At 51.4% G+C, this 21,035-nt stretch overlaps 7 protein-coding genes across 7 annotated transcripts; 3 read left to right on the top strand and 4 right to left on the bottom strand.

Moving 5' to 3' along the window:
- Positions 1-1,196: 1,196 nt before the first annotated feature.
- Positions 1,197-5,131, bottom strand: PSV08DRAFT_232824 (uncharacterized protein; the record flags this gene model as incomplete). The annotated part of the gene is made up of 7 exons (XM_014220440.2): positions 1,197-1,694; positions 1,749-3,313; positions 3,436-3,604; positions 3,723-3,729; positions 3,918-4,078; positions 4,159-4,293; positions 5,018-5,131. 7 exons carry the CDS (start codon positions 5,129-5,131, stop codon positions 1,197-1,199), a joined length of 2,649 nt encoding a protein of 882 aa, XP_014075915.2.
- Positions 5,132-7,999: 2,868 nt separating this feature from the next.
- Positions 8,000-10,884, bottom strand: PSV08DRAFT_212091 (uncharacterized protein; the record flags this gene model as incomplete). The annotated part of the gene is made up of 1 exon (XM_066092095.1): positions 8,000-10,884. The coding sequence occupies one exon, from the start codon at positions 10,882-10,884 to the stop codon at positions 8,098-8,100; it is 2,787 nt and encodes a 928-aa protein (XP_065947963.1). The 3' UTR covers positions 8,000-8,097.
- A 538-nt stretch (positions 10,885-11,422) lies between these two features.
- PSV08DRAFT_405967 (uncharacterized protein) lies at positions 11,423-12,576 on the bottom strand (the record flags this gene model as incomplete). Its single annotated transcript, XM_014220438.2, has 3 exons — positions 12,251-12,576; positions 11,733-12,184; positions 11,423-11,675 (listed from the first exon to the last, which is right to left on the bottom strand). Exons 1-3 carry the CDS (start codon positions 12,446-12,448, stop codon positions 11,423-11,425), a joined length of 903 nt encoding a protein of 300 aa, XP_014075913.1. The 5' UTR covers positions 12,449-12,576.
- Positions 12,577-12,997: 421 nt separating this feature from the next.
- Positions 12,998-14,777, bottom strand: PSV08DRAFT_413094 (heterokaryon incompatibility protein-domain-containing protein; the record flags this gene model as incomplete). Its single annotated transcript, XM_014220436.2, has 2 exons — positions 12,998-14,254; positions 14,310-14,777. 2 exons carry the CDS (start codon positions 14,775-14,777, stop codon positions 12,998-13,000), a joined length of 1,725 nt encoding a protein of 574 aa, XP_014075911.2.
- A 1,354-nt stretch (positions 14,778-16,131) lies between these two features.
- Positions 16,132-17,179, top strand: PSV08DRAFT_252560 (uncharacterized protein; the record flags this gene model as incomplete). The annotated part of the gene is made up of 2 exons (XM_014220435.2): positions 16,132-16,134; positions 16,187-17,179. The coding sequence occupies 2 exons, from the start codon at positions 16,132-16,134 to the stop codon at positions 17,177-17,179; spliced, it is 996 nt and encodes a 331-aa protein (XP_014075910.2).
- Positions 17,180-18,517: 1,338 nt separating this feature from the next.
- PSV08DRAFT_357159 (Carboxylesterase) lies at positions 18,518-19,064 on the top strand (the record flags this gene model as incomplete). The annotated part of the gene is made up of 3 exons (XM_066092934.1): positions 18,518-18,527; positions 18,606-18,967; positions 19,026-19,064. The coding sequence occupies 3 exons, from the start codon at positions 18,518-18,520 to the stop codon at positions 19,062-19,064; spliced, it is 411 nt and encodes a 136-aa protein (XP_065947962.1).
- Positions 19,065-19,460: 396 nt separating this feature from the next.
- On the top strand, positions 19,461-20,153 carry PSV08DRAFT_375181 (uncharacterized protein; the record flags this gene model as incomplete). Its single annotated transcript, XM_014220433.1, has 1 exon — positions 19,461-20,153. One exon carries the CDS (start codon positions 19,461-19,463, stop codon positions 20,151-20,153), a length of 693 nt encoding a protein of 230 aa, XP_014075908.1.
- Positions 20,154-21,035: the final 882 nt, after the last annotated feature.

Here is a 21,035-nt window from a genome sequence, read left to right as displayed (position 1 = left end):
ACGCGCGTTTCGTATATTGATCGCAAATGCGAGAATAATCTCGCATTTGGTCACGTGGGGATACAAAAATAGATTACACTATTGAGGAATAGAAAAAAAGATTTCGGTTCATTTCGCATTTCTGTTCTGAAGATGATGGCAGATAAGAAAAAGTTGTATAAGAGCTATGTGTGGTGGGTATATAAGCATACATGATTGTTGGCGTTACAGTTGTGGTGTGACAATAATTCGAACTTGGTACAACCCCAGCCCTCCCCCTCCCCCCAAAAAACTCCGGTGGGAATCTCAGATAAGAAAACAAAGTGGCGATAGTAGGAAGATCAGCGCCGATAGTAAGTTAGACAAGGATGTGTGCTAGGTTCGCGCCAAGAGATAGTATGGAAAGGAAGATCCCGCCCGCCCCGCAACCCCCCGTTTGCGCCTTGTGTCTAATGCAAGCCTCCCTGGATTGGGGAAAGAGTAAGAAGTAAGTGTATATTGTGAAAGGGTCCCTGTAAAAAAAAGAAGACGATGCAGTTCTAAGTGATGATGTGTCGTTGGTGAAGACCAGGAAAACGTGGTGTTGATAAATGCATTTGGGGAAGTAAAAGACAAATATTAAAACGAGTGGGGGAATATAGCAGTAGGAAACGACAAAAAAAAAGAAGAACGCCTCGATGATGCAAAAAAAAGTCGGAAACTTGTTTCCCCCCCAGCCTTGAAATGCGGTTCGTGATGGTGTGTCGTTTGCCTAGATCGCGCTGGCTGCATGATCAACAGTAAATCGCAGGAGTTGAAAGAGGCTGTGTATGCGTGCCTAGCTGCTTAGCAGATAGATGGAAAGTGGAGGAAATGGGCAAAAGGCAAAAAAAAGGGAAGCCCGCAAACGCCATTCGGTCCTGGGGTATGATGCGTCTAAACCGAGAAAATGCAGAGAAGATAAAAAAAAACCACCCATCGTTGAACGCCTGATGAAGTCGCAGAATATTGTAAGAAAAGAAATCCAGAGTAGATGGTGGGCCTGCGCATGTAGGCAGAATTGTGTGCGGGAAGTCTGACGACGCGTGATGTGGAGGACTATTGGGACGGGACCCCGATCCGGCTAGTGTGCAATGGATCATGCGGACATTGGCTGATCACCCGACGTCAATCTTAGACCCACTACGCGTAGTCCTGGCTGTAACTCTGCGTTACCTTGCCGCTCAATCTTTTCTTCTCTACACCCTCGTTGTGCTATCGCCATACTGCTGGTAGGCGCTATTGGTTGGCAGGTGGCTGAGCTCGTTGATTGCGTTTGGTCGTGGTATTTGCATGGCGTGCGCAATAGACGGCATCTCCGCAACGCCCGAAGCATTGAGATAGCTATAGTCCCAGGACCCTCGGGCTCCGTGTGTGAGGGCTGTTTGGTAGGGCGACACCTGGTGGGTGGAAGCGCCCCACTGAGTCATGCTTTGCCCTGGAGGCGTCCTTTGAGCAACCGGCATGCCGTGTCCTGCTGACCCTTCGAGGCCTGCTGCCATCTTTTGGTGGGGGGATAGACTAGAAGATGGCATATGAGGGCTGTAGACTGTTGACGCAATCGATGCAGTCACTGCTTGTGTGGACGCGTTCCGATGGGTCTCCATTATTGCCTGCGACGCGGCACTTGGAGCGTAGGTTGATGTTGATGCGAGGGGCAGTGATCCGACGCCAGCCGTCGATGAATAACTGGCAGACTGGGAATGATTAGCTTCAAGTCTTGTAGCCGTGCGTTGGAGGGGGAAACATACATATTTGCTTATTATCTTCTTTAGTGCATGGGAGAGAATCTTCCACGGGAACACCTTTACATCCTTCTCGATATTGCGAGGTTTGGGGTTGGGAAACCCCATGATGACCTTGAAGAAGTCCTCGCTGTCTTGCTTTGCTTTGGAAACAGTCAGTGGTCGGAAGCCTTCGAGGTTACGACGAATGCGGTTCTTTTCCTCGACGGTGAAGCGCACGTTGACGAGCTGCTCGAGCAGGTATATTGTGTCTACACTGGTGATGAAGTGTTCGTCCTTTTCCTCCCACCAGATACAGCTCACGCAAATGCTACGAGCCTTTCGGGTCTCCAGAGTAACAGGTGCAAAGGACGTAGTTATGGTACTGCCCTGCTGCGACCTTTTGAACTCGACAAGCCGTCTCTTTGCGCCAAGCTCTTCTAGGGTCCAGTCGTCAGTCATATTATCGAGATCTCCGTCAATCTTGAGAACCGCTTTTGACTGATACATGGAATAGGGATTGAAGGGCTGAGTGGAAGAAGTGCTACCGCTTGCCTGCGCAAGATGAGTTGCGCGAACAAGAACTGGCGCTGCGATTGCGGATGGCGAGGGAAGCACAGGGGCTGCGGTCGATGCACTGGACCGAACGCCATGTACAGGAGAGCTGTAGGGGCCATAAGACTGCATATTGAGAGACATTTGCGACGACTTGTAATCACCATGGCCCATACTCATGCCCGATGGCACTGCGTAGAGGCCTTTCTGGGGGAATTCCGGGCCATAGGCTGTTTGCTTGGATGCGTCGTAACCATTACTCGAACCATACGGACTGGAGAGTGGCATATGGCTCTGCAGCGGTGAAACCTGCACGCCAGAATAGGCCCCGGATGCGGCAGATGGTTTTGCAAATCGAGTAAACTTTGCGCGCTTTCCAACGTTGGTGGTGTTTTGGTAACTCTGATTGTCGTTGAGCTCATCGGAATACCTTCGCTTCCTGGAGAAGTCGGACGAAGACTGGTAGGCCAGATTTGGCGACATGTCGGTGTAAGTGAATTTGCCTGCGTTTGTTTCGATTCGTGGGCGGCCCATCTTGTCCTCGATCTGCAGTTTCAACATCATGGTCGGATCCCAGGTGTTTGTGAGCGGGAATGGGGGCACCTCGACGTTGAGGACATAGTTGTACCACTGGTCATGGTCGTCGTACTCGACCTTTTGGAGTGCGCCAACGCACTTTTCGTCGCCAAACATGAGTGTGAAGGCGCAGTGATGTGCTTCGAGATCGTAATTCGTCCGGAGTTGCAGCGTTACGGTAGATCCAGCAGTGCCTTGGGCGGGAGTAATTTGTTCGGTGATTTCCGTTTCAGTAACTGTGAGGGAGGCGGGATGACGAACTGCTGCATCGATAAATGCTGGATCGGAGCGATGGTTGGCCGCACCGCGTGACTCGTAGGTTGAGCTAGGCAGGTAGACCATGTCTGCACTTGAAGGCTCATGGGTCAGTCCCACGGACGCACCCGTATACTGGGGACCGAATGCAGGCTGTATGATGCCAGGGTAGTTTGCAGCCTGATTTGATCTGGTGCTTTGGGCATCTGGGTAGAGGTGGTCAGTCAAACATGTTCATCGTTCGCACGTGGCCAAGTGCCGGGTTCAACCGACCCATCATTGGCAGGTGCCCCTTCCACATTCGTCAGATGAGGTAAAGATCACTCACCATACACATATTGATGGGGTTTGTCGTATCCTGACATGGACAGTGATTTTGCACTTTGTACAGCGCCCACAGCCCGAGTCCCGCCACAAGGACCCACGCTGCGCAATGTTTTAAACTTGTTATCAGTGCCCACAAAATGTGGCCTGAAGGCGCTGTCAGGCGAAAGCTGCTTTGATGTTAGCAAGGCAGCTTAGGGGTGGGGTTAGGATACAGGCAGCAGATAGAGGGGGGTCCGAGACTTGTAGTCGTGCCCTCGTTTGAGTTGCTGCAAGCAGTGAATCACGCACCTGATAGCTTGCAGAGACAGTGCAGGCCAGTTTGGTAGATGTGGATTTTTTGTGGCAAAATTTGCAAGTCTTGTGTTTTAGTGTGAAGAATGGGAGGGTTCGAAACAATCTTGGTGGACCTTTTCAGTGGCAGAAGTGATAGGGGGGGCCTACTTGGGGACGGGCAAACGAAGTCTTCAGGAGCGGGATTCATACGGGGAGTCAGGATGACTTTGAGCGCCGGTGCCAAAACACTGGAACGCCAGCTCTTGGCTGATGGTAGGCCAGACAATAGCAACTTGACGTTGGCGAAGGTGGGAAGCGAACAGTGGCGGGCCCAGAAGCAAGGGAAATTGATTCAGAGCAGAAGCCAGGTGCTAAGATGAAAGTGAGTGACTTGTTACGAAATGTCGCACATTGCGACCCGCAATTCCATGTGACTGATGGGCCGACTTACATGATCAACAAAGGAGTAGAGACAGGGACCAAACGCTGGCCAATATGGACGAGAGTGGACAGCCTTGTCGTGCGGGTAGTCAAAGGTGGTGCAGAAGTATAAAGCTTTGACCGTAGATGTAGGCGACAGTCGATACTAGGCAGTAGTAGTAGTATATGGGGGAGGCCAACAAGTGACCCAAGGCAGCGGAAGAGGACGGGATTGGCCAGACCGACGAGTGCAGATCGTAGACGTAACTGCAGGGAAACGGCGAGAGGACAGAGGAGAGTTTTTTTGGCGTGCAAGTGCGGATAAGTGTTTGGTGCTTACGGGACCCGTAGAGGTGGTAGGCTAGCGGGCAGGGCTGTATGGTCTGGCGAGATGAAGACTAAGGATGGTCGCGCAAGGCCCGACGGTTGCTTGGCCCGTATGCGAAGATGCAAACGGGGCCAGGAAGCGGGCGGCTGGAAGCCGTGCGGTGAGGCTCGGGTGGGAGGCCTCTGATGGCGCAGCACCGCGGAGTTGGCAGTCAGCTTAGCTGGATGGCTGCCTGTCAGTGGTGGATATCTTCAGCCAGTCGTGGGCAGGCCGGACGAGCCGAGAGGACTGAGACAGACGTGGCATGCAGATTGCAGAGACGACCAAGGGCGGATGGCAGCAAGGACGAGGCGTAGTGCGGACGATATGTGATGGGCGGGGCGAGGCTCTGAGACGTCTGCAATGGTAGGAACTGGGGAAGCGGAAGGCGTGGGCCACAGCGTCGAGACAGGGCGTGCGGGGGCGTGGGAGTGAAGGGAGGAGGGCAAGTATGATCAGATGCAAAGGAAAAACAAGACGAGATGGCGGGCACTTGGGCAATATGCATATGGTGAGGGCATACGGCGAGGTGGAGGCATGCACCGGGCGTAGCAGCAGCAGTAAGTAGCAGCAGCAGCAGCAGCAGCAGCAGTGGCAGCAGCAGCAATAGCAGCACGGCGGGGCTCAAGGCGGCCATGAGACTGACCATGCTATACATGCGTACGTACATGCTAACAGACATGTTTAGAGGCGGCCCAGGGCGAGGGTGAGCATCAGCAGCAAATCCGGGGGCCTCTCCACCAGCGCACCGTCTGCCAGGGCGCCGGCGTCGCTGAGTGGAGGGCGGCCATGGCAGCCAGTCCCCATGGCCGGCAGAGCCCCGGGCTGGCCCCAGGCGGCCTTGTGGAAGTGGTGGTGGTGGTGATGAGGGCAGACATGCACGACCAAAAGGCATTTGTGCCCTGTTGGAGTGTGGTGAGCCGTGGGCTCCGCTGCCACCCGCCTAGCGAGCCTGTGTGTCTATTTCTGGTGTGGCTTGCAGACGGGCCAATCGCCGCCACCCCTGCCCATCTGCCTACGCTGCCAGGCACCACAACGGCTCCTACAATTACACCCACGGCACTGCTGCTCGTCCACCCACTTTGTTGCACCCGCCCGCCTCGAGCCCGCTCTACCGCTGTGCCCATTGCTGTTGTTGTCGCCCTCGCCGCCGCCGCCGCCGCCGCCGTAGCTGACTTGATCACACCCAGCCAGTGGCGCCTTCCTCGCCCGCCAGCGTGCCTGCCTGCCTGCCTGCCTGCCTGCCTGGCACGGCGCGCTGCGTCATTCTGTTTGCATCCCGCCGTATCGGGAACAGCGCAACAACGTCCGCCCGTCGCTCCTTCCGTCCCCATGAGGCTGACTTGCTCATCTGCATCTCCCTCACCCTCCCCGCATCCTCCTCCCTCCTTACCCTCTGGCCACATGCCGCCAATCCCGCTTCTCACCTACCTCCTCATCTACTCTCAGCTGCCTACCCTCGCATCGCGCTGCTGTGCCCCTCTGTCCTATCAACTGGCGCCCTCGTCTGCACCCTGATTGCGCTGCTGCTCCGTGACCACACTCATGCCTTCTTCTGCGCCCACGGCCCCAGTCAGGGCCCTCCAACTAGAAAATGGTCAGCCTGCCTTCTATGTATTCTTAGAAAGCTGATGCCGCATCACCCACTGCTTTCGACCCAGCCCGATCCTTAGCGGCCTTTCGGGGGCTGTGTGTAAGCCGCCCATGACCCAAATGCAGGGCATTAGCCTCCAGCGCTTCCACCATGGTACTTTCTGCCCTCGACCAACTACGCACGTTCGGGCAATGACGTTGTTCCCTGTTTCTCGCCTGTTGCTGCAATGCATGTCAAAGTGCCCAACTGCATGCGCTCGGACACGACCAGGGCCTTGCCATGTGCCCTCGTTGCAGCTAACCCACCGAGAGATGTACGCACGTCCGGGCAGTCTGACGATAGCATCGCTGCCTTCCTGCTCTACTAACGCCAGCACCACCCCAAGCGCTTCTCTGTGCACCGCCATCTGAGCTTCCCATATTACCCCTCTAACCCGTCCAAGTAGGAGCAAACGTAACATGGCTTGAACGCCTCGTCACCAACAGCAGGCTTGTTCCCACGAGGTCGTTTGCCACGATACCGGGCCCTTACTCCTCGCATCGGAAACACGCTTCCCACTGTTGGTGGTACATGCTGGGCATGTGCTGCACTCATCTGTTATATAATCGTGGGCCCATGGCACCATGACCGCCCCCCCACTGACTCGGCCGCTGCATATTGCGGTCTCCACTTGTCCATGGAGAACTGCCAGTCTGTTGGATGAATGAGACCTCGACCATGCCCCGGCAACTACAAACGCACTTTGTGCAATCTTGCCAACCGGCCCTGTGTCCCAGCAAGTCTTGAACCATAGGTCGCTGGCTTGGTATCACAGGTTGAACACAAAGATTTCCATCGTCACGCCCACTACGCCATGCGGAACTTGGACCGCTTTCGTTCTCCATCACAGCATTATCACGCAAGCGTCTTGGCCTCGCCTGTTTTACGGGCCAATATTGCCATTGGGCAACTGCTAACAGCTGAGCATCGGCTTTGGCTGCCTTCATTCGTTTGCCGGTCGAGTTGTGTTGTTGAATAGATATCTCGCAGCAAGCAGGAAACCATGTACCATTCGCCATACCACGGATGGAATGCGCATTCATGCATCTTCAATGTCCCTGCTCTGAATACAATCCAAGAATTTATTTTCTTATTTTCGAGGCTTGCATCCATCATGCCAGCTAGCGCCGGCTGTTTGGACTCCTTGACTCGTCCGATATCACGGAAATCCGATGGCGAGATCGACTTGCAGCTAAATTTCCTCGTGAACCCGGTTCTCGGGTTTTTCCTGCGTCGCGTTACACCGACCCTCGCCAACAAGGGCCGGACACTCACATACCCGGCCCAACTCAAACGACAAGGCCCGTTGATATGATTCTTCTTGCCAAGCACAAGGTCCTCTGCACACGTATGCACCTCTGTGGGCGTTCTGAATCCCAACTAATAGGAGATGGACACTTTGAAGCCGCGAGGAAGAGGTACTGACAGTATAGGACCTCGGCACATATAACAGTCATGAATTTGCCAGATCAAGTAAGAGAATGGTGCATATTCTTAATAGAAACTGAAGCTATACCTGGCTGGTTACCTTTGTCAAACCGAGGTTTTTCTTCAGTTTGGAATGATTGCATGTGCGCTTACTACCATTGTGGGGCTCTTGCAGCGAGCTGACCTGTAACCAGCGATTGGCTCGAACCCCTCGAATATTCCTACTTGTTCACTCACAATGTTGTCATCGACGAATACTCAATCATGCTACAATAGCTTATCAGGAAGTGTTTCTATGGAGAGCTAAAGTCCCAGGCCTCGTATGAAAACATGGAACCAATTTAACAGAGCTCTCGGTATTGGCAGAAAATTAGCAACAAACCAGCCAAGATACCTTATCATATACAAGCATCGTCACAAATCAAGCTTCTTTGCAAAAACAACAACAACAACAACGACGAAATTGGTGAATCCTATAACCATCTATCAACTTTTAATCTTTAGTCCCTTACCTCACAAACACTACAACCACATGCCCACAACTATTCCCTCGCCTTCAACTCCTCCAACCTCTCGACCAACTTCTCCCACCCAGCCGTATCCTCCCAATTCTCCTTGCCCTTGCCCATAACACTCCTAACCGCACTGCGACTCTTGAACTTCCAGTCCTTGGCCACCAGCTCGCCACTGCCCGCACTCAATCCCTCAGTGCGCTCACGCGGACCAAGCGTCTCGTACGCATCCACCAGATCGACCGTCATATCCACGACGGCATTCCACTCCGCCTCCGTGCCCGCCTCCCAGCGCGGCTGCGACGTCACCGCCCGCCACGCCTTCTCGTGGCACTCGAGCGCCGACGCGGGACGCTGCGTGTGCGTATACAGTGTGGCGAGTATGATCCAGAGGTGCGGGGAAACCGTAATCAGCGGCTTGACGTGTTTTTCAATGAGGTCGTTTGCCATGCGCGCGAGGCCGGGGCGCGAGATATCGAATCCGTCGTCGGATGAGACGACGTGTTTGACGAGCATGTTGAGGATCTCGGCGTCTACGCATTTTTCGCCGTCCGTCTGGCCGCGCAGCTCGCAGATGCGGCGTTGGGCTGTGATGGCGTCTTGCCACGAGGGCGGGCTCGTCGATGTGGCGACGGCGAGGACGTTGTTCCAGATTCGGTAGTCGTCGTGTTTGATTGTTGCTGCGCGCTTGAAGGCCTTGAGTGCATCGGTGCGCGGGTGGTTTGTCACTTGCTTTTCTGATACTTGGCCGTTTTCGGACTCGGTCACCTTGGGGCGCAGGTGTAATAGCGAAGCCGCGAGGTTGCTCCATGCTTCGGCGTCTTGGTCGTCGAGCTGGACGCAGCGCGAGAAGGCTTCGACGGCGTTTTTGAACTCGTGGAGCTCGAGGCGGGCGCAGCCTAGGGCAAACCAGGCCGGGTGGTGGAGGGCGTTGATTTTCAACGAGAGCGAATAGGCCTCTGCTGCTTTTTCGTAGTCGCGCGCTGCGATGTAGCGTTGACCGAGCGAGCGTTGGGCTCGAGCATAGCGTTTTCCCGATACTTGCCATGCTTTTTCGTAGAGGGAGAGGTCTTTGTCAATGTCACCTAGTATACAGTAGTAGCGTGGTGCTTCGGCTGGTGGAGGATCTCGTTCTGCTCCTTGCCACATTTCTGCGTCCATATCCACCTTCTCGTCATCGCCGTTGGTGGCGTGGAAAAGCTGTCTTCGGATAATCTTGCGTGCTCGGTCTTCCTTCTCAGTAGCAGCGTAGCACAATGCTGCTTCAGCCCACAGTTCCAATCTCTCGTAGATTTCAAGCGCAGATCGGAGACCACCCAATGCAACCCAGCGAGCTGCCAGCTCAGACTCGAGTTCCCATCGCGACGGCGAACAGAGCGGGAAGATGTAGCGTAGACGCTCTTCAACAGACGCCGACTCTTCCTGCTTAGCTTGCGGCAAGAAAGAAGTAACCTTCTGACCCGTCTCAGCATCCGTGGTGGAATCACCCGAAGTCTCCACAATGACTTGATCGACAAGTGCTTGTAGTTGCAGCAAGCCTCGCTCCATGGTACGCGGCTTATAACCTTCGATACGACTGCGCACGAGAAGAGCCTGAGTGTAAACTTGCCAATTGGAACTGCCGCCCTCCAGCACTCGTGTTGCGTACGGCTCCGTTTGCTCGCGTGTAAGGCCATCTGCGGGGTTGGTGTTCTTGATACTCTCGGCCAGCGAAAGCATAATGACCGAGTCGAGTGGATCGAGCAGTGGTTGATTCGACGGGTCTATCGATTGAAGCGATGCAGGGATTTCTGACTCGTCTTTGATCTCAGTGGAAACAGCGTCGTTTGTAAATGAAATAGACTCGAGCAGTGTGTCGTCATTCAGATCCAGCTTCTTGGGCTTCGAGGTTTCTTCTGTGGTCCCACTGGCTTCTGATCCCGCGCTCCGAGCAAGTACAATCAATTGACTTGTGTCTTTTTGCTGGAACTTTGTTCTCTTGCCCATCAAACCAGTCAGTGCAAATTCGAACTTGCGCTCAGAGGCCGCTTGGTCGAGGTCCGCTCGGGCCTTCTTATCGAGACCGTGGTGTGTATGGATAGCTGCACGCTCAAGCAAAAATGTCGTGTGCAAATCCTTGATTTCATAGATCTTTCCCGAGTTCTGAATTAGGTCTTCCACACCCTTGAGATTGTCGTAGATGGCGTCCTGCAGGCTTGGCGCTGCCTCACTGAGCAGTCTCTGGTGGATAAAGTTGGTCCTTAGTCTGGCCCATACTGAGACGGGAATGTTCTTCTGGATGGGCGGGCTGATGAGAATGGTGTCTGCTAAGCAAAGCAGCTCGATATTTGGCGTGAGCCTATATGCTGCAACACCGTCGGCGTTCAATGATGTAACAAGTTCTCCGCGCGTTTTAGTCAGGGCTTTCGCGTCACCTGCGATATCCTTTGGTAGCAGCACTTCAGCCGACTTGAAAGGTAGCGGTGGGCCAGTAACATTCGACTGTAGGAACGCATGTAGCGCAGCAACTGCAATCAAGAAATAGACATGCTGTCGATAAAACGCAGTTTCGTTTGCGGGAGTAGACTCTTCTTCCTTTCGCTTTGACAATATTGACCCAAGGCGATGGAAAATATAGTCGCTCCACAGTCCAAAATCGCTTCTCTTGACGTTCTTAGTAATTTCATCGTCCTGATGGCCTAGTAATAGTTGTGCCTCTGGTGATTGAAGCACAAACTGAAAGTCCCCTGATTCGGTCGCCTTGATGGTAGTCTCGATTACCGCCGCAAGTTCATCGGGCAAGGAACTCCGGAAGAAACTCAAAAATACGTCGGCCATGATTGTGATGTTGCGGGTTGATTTAGAAAGTGGCCTAGATATTTTGGCGATATTGAAAAATACCAGGCAGACTAAATCTGCACCTTCACAAGCGCGGTTGCGGGGCTATTTTGGAATTTGCGGCGGCGATGAGTAACTCAGTGGAGAAAAAGGGCTGTAATACGCTTAGCCTGTTTTGGCTAATGTCAGGGTTCAGACGGACCCACTGTCGAAGTTTATGGACGAGCATGGACGGCCATCTCATCTTCCGTACATCGATCAAAAAGCTTATCCGTGTTATGCGATTTCAGTATCAGATGTCAGATATAGCTGTTGAAGACTTCCTCGACATGGAAATTTAAGGGTGTTTCAAGACATTCTTTATTTGCAAGTAACGAATCCGAGATGAGGAAAACACAGCAGACATACATGTTTGCCGCAACTGCTACCTAATAGTCGCCGAGTAACACAATTACTACTAATCAGAGCACAGAATCGTTGGTGCCAAAGGGAGACAATGTCGCGTAGACCTGAGAGAATATCCCTAAAAATGCTCAATCTAGTCCGAATCGCTGCTGCTCGAACTAGAACTGCTCCTGCCTCCTCTGCTGTGGCTTCTATGGTGCTTACGCCTGTGTCTATGACCCGACGAGCTCCGATGCGAATGGTGTGAAGACCCGTGATGCGAATGGTGGTGGGAAGATCCATGATGAGACCCATGATGAGAGCCATCGTCGGAACCATCATGTGAGCGATGGGAACCGTGGCTACTACTATGCCTATGTTTCTTCTTGTGCTTCTTCTTTTCCTTCCTTTACACGGGTCAGTATAATTTCAACGAAAATTTCGAAATGATTGATTTGGCTTACTTGTCAGGCACCATGTTGGCCGCGACAGCACCCAAGATTGCGCCTCCTAGGGTTCCAAGGGTTCCACCACCCAGCTTGTTTCCAACAAAAGCACCACCCGCGCCTCCGATCAAAGCGGAGCCAAGACCACGGTCTCCTTCAGCGGCGTCGCCTGGCGCACCGGGTTGGCCGTATTGGGGCGCGCCGTAGCCTTGCTGAGGGTCATGATGACCCTGTTGCTGAGGCGCCCCGTACTGCTGGTTGGGGTCCTGGTAACCTTGTTGGTGATGCGCTCCGTACTGCTGCTGGCTCGGATCTTGATAGCCTTGCTGATGATGCGCCGTGGGCGGGTAAGGAGAAGTGCTACGGTTTGGATCGTAGCCCTGCTGGTATTGGTCTACGGGCTGAGGAGGGGCGCCATAGCTGTTCTGAGACTGCCCATAGGAATCATAGGAAGGGGGCGGGTAAGGGCTCTATCGCATGGTCAGTGACTAAACGTGGATGCGACAACATGCGCTGAGTCGCGCGGATTTGCTAACCTGCGCTGGCGGATAGGGACTGTGGCTGGCTTGGCCATATTGATCGTGCTGCGGTTGTCCATATCCCTGAGGCTGAGGAGGGTAGCCTTGGTTGTAGTCTGCCGAACCCCACTGCCGCTGGCTGGTGCCTTCATTGTTGTGACCATAGCCTTGTTGGCCTTGGCCTTGACTCTGCCCGTAGTAGTCCTGGCTTGCCATGTCGCGTTTCGTGATAGCAACTCAAGAGTGGGAAATGTGGGAGAAGTATCACTCTACATAAAATGCGCGCAGAAGACGGTCGTTATGTGCTCAGAGTGGGGGAGGGGCAGAATGTGAAGGTTGGACCCGTGTGATTGAGCCATCACACGCGCGCTTCAAATGCGAAACGCCCTTGGCCGGCGCTGCCTGAGGCGGCACATGATTCGGAAATCGCTCCTACCCAACGATCTGACCATGGATTGATCGTGGCTGAGCTGTAAAGGATTTCGTGATGCGGAGTCGGACATGTCCGCAAATGAACTAAGGCACACACTGGCGGGCCGAGCACTGACCACGTGCGGTTAGCACCTTTCCGCTCTTCCGCACAGCTGACATTACCCTTTGATTACTACGTCACTGCTGACTTTTTGTTGTTCATAGGAGCTGAAGATGAGTAGTGTTTATCATATTATTCTTGAACATAGGCTCTCAATGCATAGTATCGGAAACCCCGAGCTATTCATACAAACATCACAAAGCCAATCCTTCCCACTTACGAACCCTGTAGACTTACTCCACTTCAACAGCCTTTTGCCGAAAATCCTTCATCCAAAAGCACCCATTCTCCCCCTTGATAAGACTTTTCGACTCCGTGAAATCCCGTCGGTCCTTGTGGACACCAATATTGCGAAAGTTCAAAATCCCTACTCTTTTGTAGTGATCACCGTCGGGTTTCAGCACCAGCATAATACCACGGTATCTTCTCTTCTGATGTCGATTGATAAGCACAGCTATGGTGTCTTTGAGGACATCGGTGCTCGCATCTTTTCCGTCTAGATGCACTGTTGCGACGATGTCGATATTGGCAGAGTATGGGAAAACGGCGTGAGGTCCTTTATGGGATGGTTGGTATCCGGGCATTCGGTTCTTGATCCAGGCCTGATTGACAACGTATGGTGCTAGTTGCACCATCGAACCCGTGATGCGTATGCGTTTCGACAACGCAGTCTGTAATGACCCATCTCTTGGGTTGAAGCATTGCTCTAAATTCAGCCATTTCCCCGCTGTCGACTTGGCTTCGATGACGCTAGCGTCAGTGTAGTAGTGGTCGTAATTGTGGAATATCTTTTGGCCTTGCCAGCCCACCCAGGACCAGCTTGGAAAATCTGGGCGTCGCACACCAGGCTCGTCGGATTGCCAGTATAGGTTCATACCGTGCGATGTTGGTGGTCGACGACCTGCCTCCCACCAGGATGTTGGGATAATGGGAAGGCCCCAGTTGTGCGGTATAGACAGACCTCTCAAGATTCCTTGACATGCGTCGAGAGTATCGGACTGATACCGTAGGTCTCTGCTATTGTACTCGTTCAAAAGGTCGTCTAGCTTGACTTGTCCTTTTCGTTCACTCGTCGACATTGGACAAATGCCTTCCATCGCCGCGCCAGCAAGCCCCTGACGTTGTCCGGTTGTTCTGGTTGGAATATCTCTGCGAATTGACTCTTGGCAGTACATGTCGTCGCATACGTAAACGACCTCGTTCTCCGTGAAGATCAATTTTCTCCTTGATAGGTATCCTTCTTGGAACGTCCAGCCGCGAGTGGCCCATGTCGATCGCAAAATTGCCTCATCAGTGTGATAAGTCTTGATTAGCTCAATGTTGCCCAATCGAAGACTCTGCTGCTTGTTGCGGGCTCTTGGTCCGACACCAGAAAGACCTTTCGACGGATCTGGGTCTGTGGCGACTATTGTCAACTGTGCCTGTGAATAGATACAGTCCATCATTTTGATCTGTACGCCCTTTTCGGCTTTATCCTTTTGGTTGATGCACTATTGATGTTATTATCTTGCTCAGGATGTTGGACAGCATTTTAAACGGTCTTACATATCGGTCAACCCAAATGTACTCAAAGCCTAGCATATTACACACTGCTATTGAATCCTCGATGGTCTTTGGGTATTGCCCTGCCTTATGATCCTCCGTAGCAGCCTCACCCCAGACATATGATAACGCAACGTATTGGCAGACATCGTGCCGCACTGGAATGATTCGCTTCGTGCGACAATCAATGACCTTAAACCCCGGAACACACTCTTTACCCCTTGGGCCTGAGAGATCGTGCTTGTGAGATGTTTTGCATATTTGGAGCCATTCGCGGACCAGCTGGATATTAATCCGATCAACATCGACATGACGAGGTGCTAGCTCATCATGACTCGACCATGGATGCAGGACACCAAAGTTCTCAGAACACCAAACTTGTGTTTTTTGAACGTATCCAGATAACTGGAACTGTGGGCTATGATCGTAGCCAGGAGAATGGTGGCTACTGGTCGCTTGACCAGGAAGCATGTTGCATAGGCACCTGACTCCTAGAAAGCATCGCTCTAGTTTCACGCCCTCCGGCCAAATGGAACTGATGTATTTGCACACAATGCATGCCGATCTTGCGAGTGTTTCACGAGTCTCGTGGATTTCGAACAGCACGCGGACTCCAGCCGGACCCGGAAGCTGGGAGCTGGCGAGCTGATCCCAAGGTACACTTTGGCAGTTTTTGCATAGTGACCTGCTGAGGTTGAGCTTTGGTGGATGTACAGCAAGCTTTTCTCGACTAGATATCTCTTGTAGGCGCCTTATTCTGCGTTGTTGTTCGGCCTGATGGTGAATCGTCAACTCAACATCTTGAAAAATAATCATCGCCACACATACTTCTGGTGAAAGCCCATTTATTGTCTCAGTCACTTTCATATCAGACCATGGTACTAGGTTCCGCGAACTTAGGGTTTGGTTTTCATTCGCACCAGCTGTGGTGCGTTCATATTGCTCTCTCCCGGGCGTCGTTCTGGTAAACATGTTGAATTTTGGTATTTAATAATAAGAATCGAAATTGTATGGAGATTTCCTCGGGAAGTTATAGCCCTTGGTGGACCAGACATGCTGCTGAAATATAGCGATACAGAATCCAAGCGCTTAGAGAGACCATATTGCAGGCCCGCTCAGCGGCAAAATCGTCGATCAGCAACACTGCACATCTAAGCGCGCGATAACCTGACACATGGAGGATCATACATCTAAGATTATACTGATTTGTGGAAATGTTATTGCGATAGAGGAATTTGACGCCATATGTCGCGTATGTTCAAGGATACTTAACATTGGCATCTCATGCGTTTCTAGCAAAGGCACTTTATAATAGCAGTACTCTGGTCTACTTGCAGACAAGTAAGAGAAGGCTTTCCGAGATTCACGTATTATACTATACAACGTCATTGAAAAGATCTAACCGTAATCAGCGTTGCATATCACAGTTTATTTCTTAAACATTGCTTAACATGGTTGCTCGACAAATGGCGGTGTTGGCCTTGTAACGCACAGCTCTGTTATCAGGTAAAGTAGGGGTTAACTAGGAAATGAGAACTCTTTCTTTGGACCATAATAGTTGGCCGTGAAATACATGCGCAGTAGTTTATAGTGCAGACTAAACATCTGAGCAGTAAGCATAATGCATACTATGGCTTCCCATCACATTCACCTTAACTTCACCGGCTTGATCCAAGCGCCACAAGAATATATAGAAAAATTTTGCCTTCCCACTACAACTCCCAGACACGCACTTTTAGCCTATACAGCTCGCAATTTTCAAACTCGCCTTTTTTACACACCTCATTCACCTCTGGTATTCTTCGCGAATACTTTTCAAATCATCATGGTAAGTTTGCCCCCCAATTTCTCATGCCGTAGTAACCAACATGTGCATGTAGAACACCAACACCAACAACAGCATCAGCAGCAACAGCAGCAGCAGCGACATGCTGCCCCCGCCTCCCTTCTACAAGAATGAAGAGGCCAGTGGGGACTCTGGCAACGCCGATTCTTCGGCGGTCCAAGGACCAATGGAGAACAGTGATCAGGGTGACGTGTCCGCGGGCATGCCCAAGGACACTGAGCTACAATTGGTGTTGCGCAATGCGCACTCCTTCCAAGATGCGTCCCTCCCACTCGCCCAGAGAGTGGACGCTTTCAAACAGTTCGCCGAGGAGGTCAAGTACACAAAGTCGTACTGGCAGAACAGGGGCGATGAGAGACCCATGTGTGGGGAGTGTGGAAAGAAGCACTATCCTCCGCATGTGACCAAGGAGCAGCAGGCTGCCGTCGCTGCCGCCTTCAAGCAAGGCAAGGCCCTTGGTAAGGAGCTCAACAGGGAGCTCAACAGGCCACGATCGCGTCCACAGAACGTGACGAGGGCCGGTTGTGATGACGGCACTCCCCGCGTCAAGAAGCCCAGGGCTGTATTCTGTGAGAACTGTGCCAAATGGCACCCAGGCGGCAAGGAGGAGTGCAATGTGCCCCTCTGCCCTTTGGGATGTGGAAGGCACCACTTGCCTATAGTGGACTGCAACACTGCTGCAAAACGCTTCTCAAACATAGCAGAAGCGAGGAAGAAGCCCGCGGCGACGACAGCGACGACGATGGCGACGGTGAACAGAAATGTTCCCGAAATGGTCGGCATTATGCTGCAAGAACTAAAAGATGACCACACACTTGTCAGAGACCTGGGCGATTTCCTCGTCCATTATGCCGAGAAAAAAAAGAAAAGTCCTGAGGATGAAGCTGCATCGGTCGTCTATGCGGCTTTTGCGAAGAAGCAGAAGAAGAAGACAGGACGTGGAAGCTCCTGTCAAAAGCCACAGCATCACCGAAAAGGCCCGCCAAAGCCTGACGACAAGGGCGAGGGAAACGCAACCCATGCTTGAACGATCCGAGATAGAAAACATGGTTTTTGGTATGACGCGCCCATAGCAGGCATGATCTTTCGGATACACACACACACACACACACACACACATACATACATACATACATACATACATACAGAGGAGTCAACCTCTAAAAAAAATCAACCCGGGATGCTCATCCTCCACGTTGGTCCGGGTGGGAACTTTGTCGACTCCTTGTCTTCAATGCTGAACTGAGCACAAGCCACAGGTGATTCCCTTTCCTCATTTCACTAAAGATTCTGATTCTCTTCTAGAAAATGACTCCCTATCGTTTTGCATTGCATTGCTTGTTCGCATTTCGTCTATTTTTTAGTGTGGTGATGCATAGGGTACTCGCCTATCCGGAAGATCGCACTCAGATCAATCAAGCCAGGAGAGTCTAGACCAGCTTCTAATCTATCAAATCTATCCATTATCTACCTCTGCATGTCATCGTGGATTTCTTTAGGCGGACGATCGAAGGAAGCCATCATAGTACCTGAGGGTTTGGTGGTCTTAACGGATAGTACATAAAGGGAAAACGGGGATAATAGTCAGGAGGGGAAGGTCGAAATTGTGTTGATAAGAGTCGAGATCAAGTTCAAATGAATGCGCGACGATGATGAGATGGGAGACGGACGGAAGATATAGCGAGTTGATGGGCATTAGAGAGCTTTGCTGCACTTCGTGTCCTTATTACAACCATAGTTCGTTGTGCTGTTGTCTCATCGCAACAGTAGTTTGCTGTTTTGCTGCCTTCGTCGCAACCACATTGTATCTGTCGTACCTGATAGAGAGGTGTACCTAATAGGCATATATCCGTAAAGAGGTTATTACCAAACCAACCCTAAGGGTTCAAAGCAAGGTCTTGTAGATGTAATTATCTTAACTCTTTACCTGATTTTTTTTTTCTTTAACTACACGGTCATTTTTTGATACACGCTTTTGGCAGGTTAGAGTGTGGCCTGCCATTCTTTTCTGAGATAATTGATCTGATACGCTACATAGCAAACAGAAAAAAAAGTCAAATCATACTCATCCAAGAAAACTTCCTCGCCACGCTAAGGCGTGTTATGCTTTTTTTTCTTTTTTTCTTTCGCATTTCACATGAACTTAATCCTACATCCAAACGTGCAAAGCTTCTAATAGATAAATACTAAGAAGAATAGAAGAGAAGAGCGCGCGGTTCGTGGATAGAAAGAGGGGTTTTTGGGGGCGCTTTTAAGACCCGAGACTGGACTTTTGAACTAGTACCGTATAAGAACAGGTCATATTGGCGTCGTATTCGATCACGCACTTCCCATGATACACGGTACAGAATACTCTATACTCACTATGAGCCCTTGTATCATCTAGTCGCTTCTGAAGGCCTTTTTGGTATCTGCTCTCATTACGCGTGTCACTCCTGTCTTTGCTGATGAAGCTCCTATTGTAACCATTGCTTCGGGCGTTGTCATCGGCACTACTACCAAGCCTGCCAACCAACCTGGTCTGCCAGCTTCAGCAAATATCTGCCTAGGTGTTCCCTTTGCCAAATCCCCCCCAGAACGCTTCTCTCGACCAGAAGCTGTACAGCCATGCTCGTCCCCTTTGCAAGCAAACACTCTGAAACCGGCGTGCATACAGCAGTTCTCGGGCAAGAATCGTGCCAAGGTCACAGAGTTTTTCAATAACCCGCTACACGAGCCTCCTGAGGAGAGTGAAGACTGTTTGTATGTGAACGTCTACACGCCTGCTGGTGTGAATTCGACCAGTAAGAAGGCAGTGATGTTTTGGATCTTTGGGGTACGTGCTTTTTCTCGATTCCAAATTGAAGATGAGAAACTGTGCTGATAGGACACAGGGCAACTTAGCCTTTGGAACCGGAGGACTGAACTACTAAGATGGAAGTTCTCTTACTATCAACGAGGATGTAGTTGTTGTCACAATTAACTACCGTACAAACAGTCAGTGGTCAAAAACGAGACTTGTAGTGCAATAGTTAATAAACTGGACACTTAGTCTTTGGTTTCTCAAACTCTCCAGAGATACCCTCTGGATGCCAGAACTCTGGCTTCTTAGACCAGAGATTCGCAATTCAATGGGTTCAAGATAACATCGCAAGCTTTGGCGGCGATCCCAAGCAGACATTACCTGTCTGCGCGCCGTCCCCGCCACAGAAATAAAGTCCTACATTGAATCCGAATCTCTCAGTTTCCCACCCGTCAATGGCGATGGAACATCCATCGACGACTCTCGACCCAGTATCCGCTCGAAGAAATGGGCTCAAGTCCCCACAATGTTTGGTACAAACCTCAACGAAGCCCCCATCTTCCTCGCCGTCATAGGCTCCAACGACGCCACCGCTGCCTTCAATAGCATCGTAGAACAAGTAAACACGTCATCTACTGATGCCCCCGACGCACACACCGCTGTAACAGACACCTACGCCGAACAAGGCATCACTGTATTCGACAAGTTACTAGATCGAGTCCTGACCGATGCGGTTTATACGTGCACTACCGCCCGCCTGTCGAATTTCCTCGACAGAAACTCGTACACCACGTATCGCTATATGTACAGTGGTGTGTTTCCCTCTGCTAGCATCTTCAAAGATGCAGGTGCGTATCATACTAGTGAGGTTCCGCAGGTATTCGGGACGTGGGAGCGCTCAAACCGATCCGGAAATGCGACGGAGCAGCAGATCAAGTTGAGCAGCTTCATGCAGAAGACGTGGGCGAATTTCGCGAAAGATTCAGAGAAGGGGGTGGGGTGGGCAAAGGCGGGGAGTACGTTGCTAGGCAGGGAATTGGGGGTGTTGGGCGAAGGGGATAGTGCGGGTGTGACGGTGAAGAGGAAGGCGATGGTGGACTATGCTTGCGCATTGTATGATACGATTACATATTTTTTCGGGTTTGACGTGGTAAGGGGGTGTGCTGGAGTTATTGGGCTGGGAATAGGGACTGAGAGACGTTATTCGGCATCACTGTGATGGATCAACGACTATCTTCCAATATCTTTCACGTTCTTTTTACTAAAAGGTCTTGAATTTGACACATCGTGCTTACAATAAATGGTGTCATCATGATTACTGTTTGAAGAGCAACAATATCAAATGCCAGTGTCCTTTCACCACACCAGGCACCCGGGAAAGTCCAGTAAATCCATTCACAGTCACTGCCTTATGTGGTCTAGCGCAAATGCTTTCCCTCAGGTATATATGCGTTTCTTCTCACCCTCTCCTGCTACTCAATGCATATACACATAGCAGATATAGATATGACTACTCGCACTTATCAAGTAGTCAAATCACATGTATATCCTCGAGATATACAATAAACTGCTCGCGCTTAGTTTGTAGTTACCATATACATATACTTCGGTATACACGCGCAACTACTCGCACTATACGCAGCATCCACAAACTCTCCAGTCATGGAAAGATACACAATGCCTACTGTAAGTTGTTTCCCTGTTTTTTTTTCCTATGACTGCAGTTGACATGTGTCTCCAGAATCGCTCAAGCAATGGCGACAACCCCTAAGCCCCCCACCAATGGGAGCCTCATGAATATCCCTGACAATGGGGACATCACGAATGTGCCAAAAGAGGCACAGCAATAGCAACAGGCTCAGTGAAAACTTTGCCACCAAGCAACTGACAGCCAAGTCATGGGAAACAATTCGTTGCCGCCATCCCCGCGCACGAGTACCGCTGCCAACATTTTCGCCGCACGTGTCGACAACACGTGCGCTGTTATCATATGATTGGCTTTGGCGGAAAGCGCATATCTCGGAACATGTAGTTGGTTCGGTGGGAGAAGTGGATCATTGGATGGGCTTTCGGATATTTTCTTGAGTGTGGCTTGAGCCTT

The sequence above is a fragment of the Bipolaris maydis genome (assembly GCF_028858645.1).
Source record: "Bipolaris maydis strain C4 unplaced genomic scaffold PSV08scaffold_18, whole genome shotgun sequence".
In the NCBI taxonomy this organism is placed as follows: Eukaryota; Fungi; Ascomycota; class Dothideomycetes; order Pleosporales; family Pleosporaceae; genus Bipolaris; species Bipolaris maydis.
Note: the sequence above shows the minus strand (reverse complement) of the source record. Positions and strands in the feature narration are given on the sequence as shown.